The sequence below is a fragment of the Rhamphochromis longiceps genome, linkage group LG18 (assembly GCF_057381845.1).
Source record: "Rhamphochromis longiceps isolate RC_006_pf linkage group LG18, R_longiceps_female_GT1.1, whole genome shotgun sequence".
Lineage (NCBI taxonomy): Eukaryota > Metazoa > Chordata > Actinopteri > Cichliformes > Cichlidae > Rhamphochromis > Rhamphochromis longiceps.
The window spans coordinates 11,288,315-11,303,749 of record NC_140574.1 but is presented as its reverse complement, the minus strand read 5'-3'; the positions used below and the strand labels follow the sequence as shown (position 1 = coordinate 11,303,749).

The 15,435-nt window shown below is 43.2% G+C and overlaps 2 protein-coding genes across 10 annotated transcripts in view; both read left to right on the top strand.

Annotated features, from left to right (window-relative positions):
• epb41l3b (erythrocyte membrane protein band 4.1-like 3b) overlaps positions 1 to 4,497 on the top strand; it is a 56,784-nt gene extending 52,287 nt beyond the window's left edge. For all 8 annotated transcript variants that reach the window (XM_085390405.1, XM_085390399.1, XM_085390398.1 and 5 more), the window contains 3 exons: positions 569 to 649; positions 995 to 1,110; positions 4,432 to 4,497. In XM_085390405.1, the coding sequence (XP_085246531.1) occupies positions 569 to 649; positions 995 to 1,105 (192 nt within the window). In that variant the 3' untranslated portion in view covers positions 1,106 to 1,110; positions 4,432 to 4,497. The remainder of the gene's footprint in view (positions 1 to 568; positions 650 to 994; positions 1,111 to 4,431) is intronic.
• A 3,234-nt stretch (positions 4,498 to 7,731) lies between these two features.
• On the top strand, positions 7,732 to 10,512 carry LOC146647790 (zinc finger and BTB domain-containing protein 14-like). 2 transcript variants are annotated; one of them, XM_085389857.1, is made up of 2 exons: positions 7,732 to 7,859; positions 8,509 to 10,512. In XM_085389857.1, exon 2 carries the CDS (start codon positions 8,532 to 8,534, stop codon positions 9,702 to 9,704), a length of 1,173 nt encoding a protein of 390 aa, XP_085245983.1. In that variant the 5' UTR covers positions 7,732 to 7,859; positions 8,509 to 8,531; the 3' UTR covers positions 9,705 to 10,512. The 2 variants fall into 2 exon arrangements, with proteins under 2 accessions (XP_085245983.1, XP_085245984.1); XM_085389858.1 differs by having other exon boundaries at positions 7,740 to 7,929.
• The last annotated feature ends 4,923 nt before the right edge of the window (positions 10,513 to 15,435 follow it).

Genomic DNA, 15,435 nt, shown 5'->3' with positions numbered 1-15,435 from the left:
CCAGCTCTGTTCTAGGATGCCCTCTGGACCCAGTGGAGGTGGTGAGTGACAGGAGAACGGCGGCTAAGCTGTCATCCCTGATGGACAACATCTCCCACCCCATGCAGCAGACTGTGACAGCACTGAGCAGCTCCTTCAGTGGGAGACTGCGGCACCCACGGTGTGGGACGGAGAGATTTCGCAGGTCTTTCCTCCCCACTGCTGTCAGACTCCATAATAAAGACTTTAACTGATCAAGCACACACATCCATACATATGCAATAATACTAAGTGCAATAATCCTTTCTGTCATCGTTGTATTTTTACTCAGTTGTATATAGTATTTGTATTTGTATTCTATTTTTATCTATTGTATATTTATTTTATTTTATTCTACTGTATATAGTATTTTATTTTATTCTATTCTGTACAGTTGTGTACTGTATTTATTCTTATTGTATTCTAATTTTTGCCTCATAACTTTTGCACTGTCCACTCCTGCTGTGACAAAACAAATTTCCCACGTGTGGGACTAATAAAGGTTATCTTATCTTATGTTATCTTATTTTATGTGTTTTCTGTTGGTCAGACGGTGAAAGGAGGCATATCGGAGACAAGAATCGAGAAAAGGATCGTTATCACCGGAGACGCAGACATCGACCATGACGAGGTCTTTTAGTCCTTTCATACTGTTTCTCTGCTTACCCATACTCATTATTTTTCTCTTTCTGCAAAGCTGATTATTTGATTGTGTGGTAAATTAAAAAGGTCAAGTGCTGAGCGGTGACTTAGTAACCGTCAGGATATTTAGGACAGGAATGGGCTAACGTGACATTTTAAACAAATTAACTCATCATATGGCTTAACAAGTTCTGGACGTATAAGAAATGTGACTAAAAATGACTTCCCTGTTGGCATACTGACTTACAATCCAACATCCCCGCTCCCTCCCTGCCTTTCTCCGTTCTCTGTCTCCCCCTGGTGATCCCTTTTGGCACTGCACTCCCGTATGTAGGCTCTGGCTCAGGCCATAAAGGAGGCTAAAGAACAGCACCCTGACATGTCAGTGACCAAAGTAGTGGTACATAAAGAGACAGAGATCACGCCAGAGGAGGGGGAGGACTGAACCAGGTAAGACAGCAAGGCCCCAAGTCCCGATCCCGGCGCTGTCCTGTTTAGTCTGGTTTTAATTTGGTTGAACTGGGCTTTGTTTTTCTTGTTTGTTCTTTCAAGCTGGTTTCCTCTCTTAGGCATGCTGCTTTTCCATCAGCACTTCTTCTCACTGGTGCAGATAGCCCTGTTTCTGTGGTACTTACAACTAATGCATCATGCTGCTGTCATTTCATTCCCCTCTGCAGGGAAAAGGACTGAAGATGCATGTGTGCACACAGGCCGGATATTACAGTCTCAATTCGTAATGACAAGGCTTAAAAACATTTACAGTAATGCTGCCGGCAGTCTCATGCAATCTAGTGCAATATGGCTACAACACTTCCCTCTGCTGGAGAGAAACACAATGAACTTTTATTTGAGAGCTACAGCCATGTACTGTGTGTTTAAAGATGTCTTTACTCCCTTTTTTTAAAGATATTTTGTAAGTTTAAATTGCTGCGCTAATATTACAGTTTTCTAAATAAGAAGTGTATTCTTATTTATTTATTAGACACATGTGGAAAAATGTTTGAAATTATGCCTGCATGTTGTGAAACATTGAGTGAAAAGATCTTCCATATATTGTTCTGCCTGCATTGTGGTAGCTCACAAAGAGCACAGGCAGGGATGAGCGATTAAATTCCAGCTGAACCGGCTTCCGCTCCGAGCCTGCGACTGCAGACGCGCCCGTATGGACTGAAATCTGATCTTGAGTGCACACAGATGTGCTTTGGTCTATTTTCAACTACGCTCTGTAAATTTGAAATTATATATGTTAGCTGAGGAAATCCTTGTGTACCCAGTTGTACAGGTCACAAAAAAGATTACATTTGGAGAAATTAATTTTTAGGGCTTTTTTGAAACTACTGAATATGCATGTGACATAAAATATCAGATTTAATCTGATTTGAAAGTTGTTCACTAATTGTTCTTTTAAAAACTCTATGAAAAGTTTGTGACACAAAGGCGAAAACCGCAATAATTTTGCAGCAGACAGCAGCCTGCTTTTCATGGAAATGAACACCAGAGCCTGGGGTTCATCCCTGAGATGATTCTAGGGCACACTGTGACACACTTCTGCTTTCAGTTGCACTTCCCTGTTTTTGCACGAAGGGAAAAATAGGTCAGCAGTCCTTATGGCGTTTCAACAAACTCTGCAAATACAGCCATTTGTGTTTCAACTTGTCCACTGTGGGTATTGTGAGGATTTTCTCATGTGTGGAGCTGTTATAAAAGAACTTTGCATTTCACTGCAGCACAGCATGTCATTCTAGTTGCCTTCTCTCAAGCATTTATAGTCTCTGGAAAGTGCTCGCTGTCAAGTTTTACTCTAGTTCACCTTTTGGCAGTGAAACTTGTTCCTTTATCCTCTGACTGACTGAAACGGTCCCAAGGCGCTGCGTTTGGGATGAGCGAGCGTGCATGTGTGTGCTTGTGTGACTCACCAGATGGGAATGCTTGACTTTGTTTCTGCAGCCTTGCCCTCAGTCCTGTGTTTGCGTGTGTGCTGTCTTATCTGAGTGTGCTTGAACAGCTCTGGTAACATGATAATAAATGTTTGTAGTGTTTTGGGTAGTTGTTGTTTCCCTTGGGTGCTAGATACACACAGAGTGGTGGTGCAACCAGAAAAATTGGAAATCACCATTTTCTTCCTTTTTTGTTTCTCATGTTAGGAACACGTCCACAATGAAGTCAAAATGTAACTTATATTGTTTTAAATTGCGTGAGATAGTTTCCTGTTTATATGCCATTTAATGTGGGTGTGAAGGATTTGATATCAACAGGTGGTGACTCAAGGCCTAGCTGTATACAAATGTTGGCCAATCGTAGCCATAGGGGGACCAGTAAGGGCGATAAAGTGTGACACAGTCTGACACTGGAAAAGAAGATGAAGGTGAACAAGTTTGACATTGCAAGCCAAAATCCTGGTTTTCCTTGTCCACATGTAAACACAGAACAGAGTTTCTGGGGGGGGGGGAAAGCTCCATTTTCTGTGTGGATGAAAGGCCAAAACACATAGAATAAAGCCACGTGCATGCAGACAGACCGTTAGCAAAAAAATATACAGCCCAGCCTCAGGACAGATTGAAAAAGTGAAATGTGACATGGACACAAATCGCCTGTGACGGTCAACACAACCTGGAAACAAATGTCAGTTGGAAGCATGTTTACTTCCCGCAACAAAAACTGTTATGAGATGCCTCAGACGGGCGTCTTCATCAGGACAATGATGATTTCTTTTTTTCTTTTCTTTTTTTGGTGGTTTATGGTGGTTAAAAAAAAACAAAACAAATTAGTAGCTGTCAAACTGTGAAGCGCCACAGGTAAAAACAATAAACATGTTCTTCTTAAGGGAAAATAAACTAGTTTGTTAGTGTTACTATGTGATTTTAATGATTCCTAAATATTCCCTCCCCTTAACCAATAAATCAACGAGTGAAGATATAAGTAATGATAGCGCCTAACTTTTTAAAATAACTTAAAAAGGCAATATTATAAGGCCTACTTTTTGAGCTATTAGTGATGCGCTTGTTGTTTTTAACTTATTTACCAGCTGTCACTAAAAAAATACCTCAACTTTTCTAGTCTCCTAACCTAATAAAGTATAAATAACATTAAACATCACCAATAGGTGTAAATAGTTCAAATATTTACCACTTGTGACTGCTATGCAGATGTTTATGATTATTTGGTATTTGGACTTTGCATTCTTATTGCATTAGCATTTGTTGCATTTATGATATTTTAGAGCCATAATAACTGAAGTTGTTTAGTTATTGTTTACTTATTTCAAGTACCAACAAAGTGGAGCTGGGTTTAAGTGGAGGCAGTTTTAAATACAGTAAATAAAATAATAATTCTTAGTCGGGGGGACTAATGATAAATCATTTTTTTGTGTATACATCCGTGCTATACAACTGTGCTAGCTACTGTAATTAAAGTTCAGGGAAATTGGGTCTAAAGTGAAGTTGTTGGGGTTTTTTTTTTTTTTTTCTAAAAGCTACAAGCAGCTGCTGGTTGAGTAAAAGAGCCACATGTTTGAGATCCCTGGTCTAAACACGTGTAGGAGTTGTTGAATCCGTTGTCAGGATGGTACTTTTGTGGATTTCCTGTTGCCCGACTAGCCTGTGTGTATCTGTCTTGTATATTTGCATTTTTCTAACTTTTCTCTGAGCGTCTGTTTAACTTAACTGCCTTAAGCTGAAGTGAGGCTCATTTTCACTCTTTGGCAGAATGAACAGTGGCAGTAAATGTTCAGCTTACAGGATTCACTGACTTCTATTTCCTCTCCTCTTACAGGAATAACTCTGAGGGCTTTTTTTTTTTTTTTTTTTTTAAATCTCTGCACCCTCCCAGAATCCAGCATCCAGAACTCCACATATAACGTCGGGACTCTCAGAAGACTAGAAAGGCCTCCTACTCTCCAAGTGCTGCAGCTCCGCCGCTAGTCACAGCCATCATCTGCAAAACAACTAAATGCATTTTGCATGAGAAGGAAGCAACGTTGCATTATCAAACAAGATTATACAGAAAACCATGTGATTCTCCAAGTGGTTCCTCAATCCGTCTGCACGCCAAATCCCTGTGTGCAGCAAGCAAAACCTTTTGCTTTCACTGCCTTATATGACTTTGATGCATTTTTATGATTATTGAGAATAATTATTGTAGCAACGTTTTATTTATGAAATAAAGCCATCACTCCGGAAACTTAAAATCGCTGTAGGCTGTATATGTTAGAGAGCGTACACTATTTAACCTCGCAGTAGAAGTGCCAACGTTATTTACAAGCAAGCATCGCCTCATTCCTTCAAACAGCTCCGTGGTTATCCAGCAGGTATGTCACTACAGAAATCACTACAGCTACGTACTGTACATATCAAAGCTTTCCTAGGAAAATAGCAAATTATCTTTCAAAGTTGATTTTTTTTTTGTCATGTCTACTTGAATAGCATTTTCCTTTATATCAGTGTTTCATCATTTCTCATTGATTCCCCCACTTCAAGGTTTTTAGAGACTATGTCCTGGCAAAAAAGTCAAGGAATCAAAGGTTTCTGGGCATGAAATGGATTTTATTTGCCTGTGGAGGGTTTGTTTTTTCTCCAGGGTAGATGATCAGCTGCAGCACAAGTCCCAGGTTTGTGTGACTGTGAGGCAAAGGGTTCAGACTGGCGAGCTCTCCCCTGATTTACATTCAAAGCCAAGAGAGATCTATAATCCCCCTCCACTTTCGCCCACCCTGAACACATCAGCTGTGTTGCCCCCCTCTTATCCATTCTAATGTATCCAAAAAAATGAGTATTATTGATGTACAGCTGTGTTTTCCTCAAAAAGGTGCAACAAAAGTGGCAAGTGCATTTGTTTTGTTTTGTTTTTTTTAATTTGCTGGTCTCTTCTAAAATAATAAAAACCACCACAGTACTGAAACCTGTGTCAGCACTCATTTATGCCTCTTTAAGTATCAGTTTTTGTCATCTCCAAATATAGTTAAAATAGTGGAAATATGATTGAATAGTTGTGCTAATTTTAAATTATGTGTAACTTTGATTTTAATTTGATATTAAATTGTTAAATCTTAAAGTTTCACTTTATGGAAATATGCTAAAATCAATTAGGCTGAGCACACGGCAGAAACGGATCGATCTTTAAGCGGTAAAATCAAACTTAAGCAGGGTGAAATTATCTAAAAATGACATAATTAAAGTTAATGTTTAAATATGATGATGGGAGGCGGTTGAGGCTGTAAGCTGCAGCCCATCTATTATTTATGAAACCAAATGCTCCAAACCCTTAATTGACCTGTTAAAAGGAGAGCCCGCGGGCTAATTAAGACAGGCGTTGTGCAGTCAGAGGTAATTACTGTGAATACGCGGAAGCCCCGCCCCTCTGCGTACGTGCGGTTATTTCCCAAGATTTATAGAGAGTAAGAGCGCTCACTCCGTCTCTTATTGTGTGAGTAAATGTGCATTTGTTACTAAAGTGCACCTCAGAGTCGCATGAATGTCACCACAGTGGTTACAAAGAATATTAATTACACACAGGATTAGAAATTTATAAAAAAAAAGTGAAAGTATTTCCAGGTGGAAGGAAACTTTTGAAACACTTAAAAATCTACAATAGAAATGTTTTTTTGTTTTTGTTTTTTGCTTGTTTATTGTTGTTGTTGTTTTTTTAAGAATTGTCACACATGTAGTGACAGTAGAAAACATGTGGCACAATGGTGCATTATGTAATTGTTTTAGCATTCTAGCCCACTTGAGACCACACTGGGCTGTAGCCTATGAACTAACACTCCTGCTGAACAATATTGGAGTAAACGCCCGTGGCTGCTCAATCTTCAGCATCATTTGTCCAGTATATCTACCATCCCTCCTGTCCAAACCATCTCAGCCTGTCCTCTCTAAACCACTCTGCCTCACGTATTCATTTCTAATCTTGTGAACGCTACTCTTAAATTTCAGCATCTTAATTAATAATAATAATGGATTGCATTTATATAGCGCTTTTTGGGACCCCTCAAAGCGCTTTACAATACCACTATTCAGTCACTCTCACATTCACACACTGGTGAAGGCAAACTACAGTTGTAGCCACAGCTGCCCTGGGGCAGACTGAAGCGAAGCGAAGCTGCCATATTGCACCATTGGCCCCTCTGGCCATCACCAGTAGGCGGTAGGTGAAGTGTCTTGCCCAAGAACACAACAACCGAGACTGTCCTAGCTGGGGCTCAAACCAGCAACCTTCTGATTACAAGACGAACACCCAACTCTTGAGCCACCGAAAAACAGAAAATTTTACGTGTGTGGTGGGGGGCAAAGGAGGGGCACATACCTCTTCAGCAAGTATGTGAAAAGCCCTACTTGTAACAGAGTCAACAAAATATCCACAAAAACACTTTAAATCTATTTATTGTATTATTATCTCTTTTGAGAAAACAAAGAATTTTTTTTTTGTATAAATGAGACCCCCCTCCCCCCAAAAGTTCCCCAAAATAAATACAGAAAAAGAACTTAAATGACTGTACTGGGGTGATGAACATAAAAGTTGTGGTGGGCAGCTGGGGGCTGTTGCTTCCCCGTGCCCCCCTGTAGGTCTCCCCCTGCTAAAAGCTTATCAAAAAGAAAAGCTTCAAGCCCAGATGATACTTTGTGTCTGTAGGTAGGTTTTTGGACACCCAGGTTATGTCTAAGACTTGGACTGAAAGCGAGTGGACTTCTTTATGTTTCTTGAAGACATTTCACCTTTCATCCAACAGACTTCTTCAATTCTAAAACCAAATGGTGGAGAGTCCCTGGTATTTAAATCCTAGTGGGAATTGTCCCTTAAGGGGGTGTCACGTGTCTCATTGAGTGTCACTGTGTATCTGCATTTCTTGGCAATTTTGTTCAGTTAATATGAATAAATAAATACTTTTTGTAATCAAATGTTCTTAATTTTAACTTCAAGACGTGAACAGACGGACTATCTGATGGGTGTTTGCTTGTATTATATTTAAAAATCACCAATATATTCAGCACGTCGTCTGATTTCCGGCAGAGTGAGTCACCACCGCGTGTATAGACGATCTCGGTAGCGCGCTTCGCTCCGGTGCTGTAGGTGGCAGCAGAACAATGCAGCATTTCCTGTGGAGCCGCACAGTCACAACAAGAGGAGGAAGAGGAAAAACGACAGCTCTGGATCGTCGTCGACTGCCTTGCGTGACAACACAGGGAATCGCGTTCAGGCTTCGGGTAATAACATTTTTTATTTCCTCTTTGTCTGCTCGGGCGGCGCGGAACAGCGCGCGGCGGGTTTTTGGAGGTTTGTCGGTCTGTTCGCCGCCGTCTCCTCTGCTGTTTGTGAACTCAGTTAAAGGCACCAGAAACATGCCAATGGAGGCTTGCTGACCAAAATGGCTGGGCGCAGTGAAATGTGAAATATTCTTGCTAAGGTTTATCTTCCTGCACGCGACGCGACTGTCACGCGAACTCGGCGGTAAAACGCGCTTTTTAAGTGGAGAATAGTGCGCGTGTTTGTTTCTGCTGCCGTTACTTTTCTGTTTTTGCTTATTATTAGCGCTACTGCGGCTCTGGGCCCTGCCGTATTTTTTCTTCGGGGTTTCTGCATCGGTTGTTTGGCCACTTGTTTGCTCTCTTGTCTGTCGGGCGCTTATTTATGAACAGGTTCACCTTCGGTTGCAAGTTTCTCCGATACTTTGTTTGTTAGGCGCGCTGCATACGCTACCTGTATATATTTTCCAAAGTGGCATGCAAATAGAGCTCCACCCCTCAGCTGTGCAGGGTGCATGCATGCCCTCGTTCTTTGGTGGGAATCAAAATATTTGACAAGTTTGCTGATTTTTTTTTTTTTTTTTTTTTTTTCCCCTGCCCCCCTCTGCAGGTTGCTCCAGTTTGTCCTGCAACATGTCTGATTTACTAAGATATATCGACTATGACCACAAAGCCACCTTTCTGAAGATGCTCAACCAGCAGAGGTTGGAAGGTGAGCACTGTGATGTGGTGGTCGTGGTGGAAAACATAGAGTTCAGGGCTCACCGCTGTGTCTTGGCCGCCTGCAGCAACTATTTCAAAAAGCTCTTTAAGAAACAGAGCGACGAGGACAACTCCATCGTGGAGTTGGACTTCATCCGTTCGGATATCTTCGAGGAGGTGCTTAATTACATGTACACAGCCAGGCTGGCTGTGAGGAAGAAGGACATCAATATGATGATGTCATCTGGTCAGATCCTGGGCATCAACTTCCTGGATAACTTGTGCACCCAGAAACGCGAGCTGACCAACATGAAAACGCGGGAAAACCAGGCTCCGGGTGACCATGGGATGAGAGCTCAGGATGCCATCCTGAAGGAGCTGGCTATGGAGGAGGTGAGGAAGAACAGCTTCTATGATCAGGGGATGGATAGCATGGGGCCCGGTGGCTCACACGTGTCTCAGCCGCACAACTATAACACCAACATGGGCAAAGAGCCGCACAGCCACACCTGGGGCTCATCGACCTCCAGCGACATGAAGCTGGAGTACCTGCTGTATGGCCACCGCGACCACGGCTCCTGCCAGAGCACGGGAGCAAAGCCCATGGACCACAACGCCAAAAAGGAGAGGCTGCTCACCGCCAACCGCCCCTACGGCTGTGAGCACTGCCCCAAAGCCTTCACCACTGCCGCCCACCTCAAAGAGCATCTGAAGATCCACTCCGGTTTCAAGCCTCACCGCTGCGTGGTGTGCGGCAAGGCCTTCATCAGGGGGCCCGACCTGAAGAGGCACGAAAGGGTCCACAGCAACGAGAGGCCCTTCGCGTGCCAAATGTGCGAAAAGGCATTCAAGCACAAGTCCCACCTGAAAGACCATGAACGGCAGCACCGGGGCGAGCGTCCCTTCAACTGCGGCTCCTGCGACAAAGCCTTCATCAAAGCGTCGGATCTGAAGCGCCACTGGAACACCATGCACAGCGCCAACCCCCGCAGACAGATGTCGCTGTCTCCCGCCGCCTCCCAGCAAGGCCAGGGAGACGCCACCGACCAGAGAGACTGGAAAATGGAGACCGGGCTACACTCGCATAACTCTGGGGACTGTTGAGCCTGCAAGCACACGTGCATACACTCACACACAGACACACATACTGACACGCAGACACACTTACATACAAATAAATATGTATACAGACTGACACAACCACAAACCTGTGACAGGCTGCGTGGCCTGACATCACATGAACAGCAATCGGAGTGAGTAACAAGAGATCATAGCATGTTAATAAGACTGTGGGGCTGTATTATTATTCTAAAGAGTTATGTCAAAGCGATGTTTCCTTTCCACCTGTAAAATCATGTAAATGTTTAGTTCACACTCTACATATATTTTTCACAAAGCATTGTTGCTATGTAGACTGAGGGTTCTCATAACATTATTCTCTTTTACTTTAATGGGATATGTAACATTTAAATGTTTGTTTAACCTTTACTGGATTTTATGGAGATGAAACGAGAGAGTGTAATAGAGAAAGGGGGAGGGCGGGGAGATATTTCTGCATAACATTTGTTGAGTATATTCACGTGGATGTTTTTAATGGCTGTGTTTAGTTGTATTGATTGATATTACACTGTAAGAGTAAGAGTCACCATTTTGCATTCAGCGCAGATGATACCAAAGTCTTGGGACTCTTGATGGATCGCCTTTATTGAGGTTGTCCTGCCCAAGCAACCGGCCAACTAGATTTACTGTTATACAGTATAACTGTCATCCAGCTATCAACAGTTAATGATAGATGTCTGTATATACTGTAGCTTAGTTTGTTGCACAATTAGAGTACACAATAATGAATTATGCACATATAACATTGTCCTACTCCAACACTTTGACAATAAACACCATTTGCTGTGTTTTATTGCTTTGTCAAAGGGGTTTTTTGGAAGGTAGAAGCGAGCTGAGCACGCTCCGTGGGATATGTGTCATGCAGAATAACTTTTCCTGTCATATCAAACCATGAAGGTAACGGTGCCACACCCAGATCAGCCGCGGGACACAGATCTGATCTTCTTTTTCTTCAAAGTTGAGCAACATGCAATGATTGAGTTTGGTCTGCTAAATGGCTACATGAAGCAAAGAGCTGCCTGAAACAGCAGCAGGCGTGTCCACTCGTCACAGCAGAGAAAGCACAAGTGGCTCCGATCCATTAAGTTTCCCAGTAAGCCTTGATGGCAAACCAGCAAAGAGGCGGGAGCTCCTCAAAGTTGGACCGCAGCCATCGTTAATCCACTTGTGCCTGCCCTCCTGTTAAGCCAAAATGATCTTGGGGGAAGCTTTTTGTTTTTATTTACTTTTTAGGTTGGTACTTTTTAAGTGTTTTTCAATAACTTAGTTGTTCAAAAATGTTTCTCTAAATTAGACAACAGACTCACTGAGAGTGGGGGGGGGGGAAAACACAACATGTTGCAGGTAGTTGAAGCTTAAACTTCCTTTCTCCCGCACATGTAGCAGCACCTCGGGGTTTGGTTTATAAGCCTGGCCTATGCAAACAATCACATCTGTTTCCCTGCTCCCACCCGCTTTAACCAGCGCTCAAGTCCGCTGAGCCCTTTGTGTGTTTGTCCAGCTTGTTTCAGCTTTCTTGCATCTCTATACTTTAACACATGCGACGAACCTCGCACTGACCCGAGCATCATGTGAGCGAAAAGCCAATTTGCACACGGCATGAAGCCAGCGAGTGCACCCAACATGGCTGTCCTTTAATCTTGAAGGGGGAAAAAAAAAAATCCAAACATAAGTGCAGCTCTCTCATACTCTGCATGCAACACTAGATGGTGCCCTGTTCATAGTGATTGACCTGTTGCTGCCCAGCTTGACCTGCTCTCTCTTTGACTGTCCGGAGCGAAAGATATAGGTATCAGTATAAAAGTTACTCGGTTTCTAATGGATGCTCACGGGTAGGGAGGAGAAGAGGGGAGGGGGAAAAAAGAGCACATATGGTTCCTGTGTGTTGAAAATGTATGCGTTCTCACACCTCAGTGTTTTCCATATATTTACATACATCTGATTCCAGTGGTTGGAGCGAGGCCAGTTGCAGCATCGGGGCCTTACAGTCTCCTTTCTGTTTGCAGTGACGGGCAGATGGAGAAGCTCAGTTCTCATTTATGACAGTTTGACCGCACAGTTTAAGGAAGGGGAGAACATCATCAGCGCTGATCCCGTTTGATGCCTGTATCTCACATTGATCTATTTTAAACTGTCAACAGGTTTGATCGCCTGTAGTTTGGGGTGAAGCCGTTTTTGTGGGAAAACTGACGTCAGTGTCTAATGGAAAAGGCGAGCCTTGCCTCACTGATGTCAGTAGATGCCCGAGATCTGTTTTCTGCATTTCCTGGCCCTGCTGGACTGTAGTGTGTGTGTGTGTGTGTGTGTGTGTGTGTGTGTGTGTGGGGGGGGGGGGGGGGGGTTGTGGGAGTGTGCATTAAAGCCAGTGAATGATGCAGGATATGGGTTTGTATCACATTGTTAGGCTCAATGAGGCTGGGTGTGTGCGTCTTTGTGTCGTGACTGCCTGCACGTCAGTATCTTTGAAGAAGGTTGAAATGTAATGTGTATGTGAATTGGTGTGTGTGTGTGTGCACGCCTAGGGATTGGTGTGATGAGAGCTTTTTGTGTGCTTTTTAAAGTAGCGCATTTATATGTGCGTGCACGCACGTACACGTGTGCATGCATGTGTGATGACTGAGCGAGGAGGGGCTGGTGGATAGCGTGCATCCGTGTGTGTGTGTGTGTCCGCTTGCATTGAGTGTTTTTGTGCGCTACATGCATCTATAATGAGCTCTCTGTGTGCAAACACACATTCTTGTGTGAGTGACAGGCAACGAGTAAATGTGTATTCATGCATGCGTGCGCACCCATTCGTGCCTGTATTAGGATTATGCGTTTGTGTGTCAGTGCTTATATGTTCTTCCATATGCATGAGCTTGCCTGTGCGTGCGTGCGTGCGTGCGTGCGTGCGTGCAGAAGCACACATCAACACTATTTAGGGAATTCTTGCTTCAGCAGTATGAATTCCATAATGCGCCGCGTCACATGAATGAATATATGTATTTGAATGTGGCATACATTAGTAGTGTGGGGGGCTGTGCGTTCAGATTCATGTCTGCAGAAGTTTATGCGGCTTTCTCTGCATGCATACTCTCTCTTCAGCTTTGGTTTATGTGTGTGTGTGTGTGGGCGCGAGTGCATGTGTACAACAGTGTGTGTTGGCATGTATGTGTATATGTGTACAATGAACACCCGGTTTCCATTACCCAGGCCGGCGTGGTTCCCTCAGCCAGACCACAAACCTCCTGTCTCCACTGTGGCTCCACCCAGCGCTGCCACAGGCTTCCCAGAAAAGAACAGTGTCTAATTAAAAAACTTTAATTACATTCATCTCATCTCTCTCGCACTCACATACACACATGCTTGGGGAGAATAAAATAACTGTATATAAACAATTCCTTGTGATAGATGAGAATGAAAGGCCAAGCCAGCAGGTTTTTTTGTTTTGTTTTGGGTTTTTTTGTTTTATTTCCTCCCAGGCGGAGAACGGCTTTTAATCAGAGTTGCTGACATGCACGAGCCATATAGTCTCCTACGATGTTGTCCTCCACTTGAGCACCATCTGGAATTTCTTCAGCTCTAAAAGGACTTTTTTTTATCGTGCTGTGTGTCGCTCTGTCCTCTGCTGTCTTTTCACGAGTAGTTTTATGCTCCCGATATGATCTCTGAGGCATCTTAAATGTTGAAGAAGAAAAGTATAAATCACTGAACAACTGTGCATCTCCAGTTTATGTACTGTATAAACACACTCGGGCTATTAAACTGATTTGTGGGATGGCACTTAGAGTGACACGACTGTAAAATAACGCTCTATTAACGGCTCGTCTTCAGAGTGAATGTCACATTAATGCAAGGAGGATCTCTGAGGAATTTTCCTGGGGCGGTTCACTCATCACCTTGAACGCATGGGCCTCCCTATCTGACCTGCTTCCCCTCCCGTTCCCATCAGACTGCATAGATGTAGGTTTATTAACTGTGACCCTGTGTGTCCACAGACAATGTATGTCTTTGTTGATCAGGATGGCGAGAGTCGGACCGGTTGAGGTAGGTTATCGGGCCATCTACAGAGGACTGAGAGAGTCGGCTGGATTGCGGCAATCTGCCTGCGGGACTCATTGTTCAGGCCCAGACCAGATGTTCCAGCTGAGAGATTACCATCATATCACTCCTCAGTGGGGAGTCCAGCCGCACTCTCCACGTCCTACGTCACTGTCTCCCCTTCCTCTCTCATCCCTTATCTTTTCCACCTGCTCTGTTTTCTCTACATCCACAACATTTGCTCCCTTCTTACTTATCTCCGTCCTACTCTTTCCCTTCTTTTCTCCTGTTTCTGCTCCTCCCTTACTCCCTGCTTCCATCGTGTATCCTCTCCTTCCTTATTTCCTCATCTCCCCTTCCTTACATCCTCCTTTTCTTTATTCTTCACTTCTTCTTCTTCCTCCTCTTTCAACTCCTGATGCACCTGTTTTCCCTCCATCCTTTTCTTTTAATCATTTTTCTTTCCTCCTTACCTTCATGTTACTCTCCCGTCTTCCTCAGCGATAACAACCGAGGGACTCACTTTGGTCAAACACAGTTCACGCTGTTCTCTTCTTCCCCTCCTTCCACCTCTTGTTATCAGTCTCCGCCATGAAGTCTCGCTTTAATGAAATTCCACTCTGACGGATCTGAAGGCAGTGTTTGTTGGGAGACCACATCTGGGGAGTAGCTGAGGGCATGAAAAGGAAAAGCAACTGTAATCTGGTTCTAAAAAATGTTATCTGGAGTCTGTCCTAATGTGGAATCGTTTAGGAGAAGATTTGATTAAAGTAACTTGTAGATTTGGTGAAATGTAACACATTTGATCAAAGAATCCACGAGTTTTAACAACTGCCAAACCGGAAATGCAGTTTTCCCTGGTCAATCCAAAAATGTGTACAGTAAATCCTCTGCTGTGGGAAAAGCTCCAGTTTTGGCTTTAAGAGTTTTAAGATTAGGCTTAACACTTGTCTTTGTGTTAAAGCTTACAGTTAGAGCTGATCCGTCGTCCACTCTGTGCATTTATGCCTCTGCTGAAACGTGCGTCTGACCTCACTGTGTTGGTGTGGTTAGAGTGGTGGAAAGCGTGTAGAGCAAGTCAATAAAAGATTAGGTGGTGGTGGATGAAGGCATAAAATTCAGGACTTTCACCCACCAGACTGGGGTTTGTGTTACATGTGAACCTGGATTTACTGGACTTAATGTTTTCAGTAAAAACACAGTTGAGGTTTAAGCATGAATAAAAACTTTGTTAGGGTAAGGCACCAAAACTACTTGCTCATCTTTAGGTTAAGGACATTTACATTAAAATAAACCCTTTTTGTTATATTGACCCTGTATTTATATATATATATTAAAAAAAACCACTACTGACTGGTCTTTTTTGACAGCAGGCCCTAAAAAAAGTTTTGCCCATGTGCATCCTACCCCCTCATTTCAAGCTGTTAAGCTATGACATCACAAAGCGTGATTGTTGCTGGCCTAACATTGATCATGATGTCGTAAGAACAAAACCCACATGGCATTATCAGATTATTCACTACCCCATGTTATAAGCTCTTGAGAATATTTCTGTTTGCAGATGGCCACCCTCTCTCAGCCTGGTCTTGTCTGAGGTTTTTTTCTTCCCCACAAAGTGCTTGCTCACAGGGGACACTTGGGTTCCTAACTACAATGGTGTAATGCCATTATATGACATGTATATAATAGATTTATA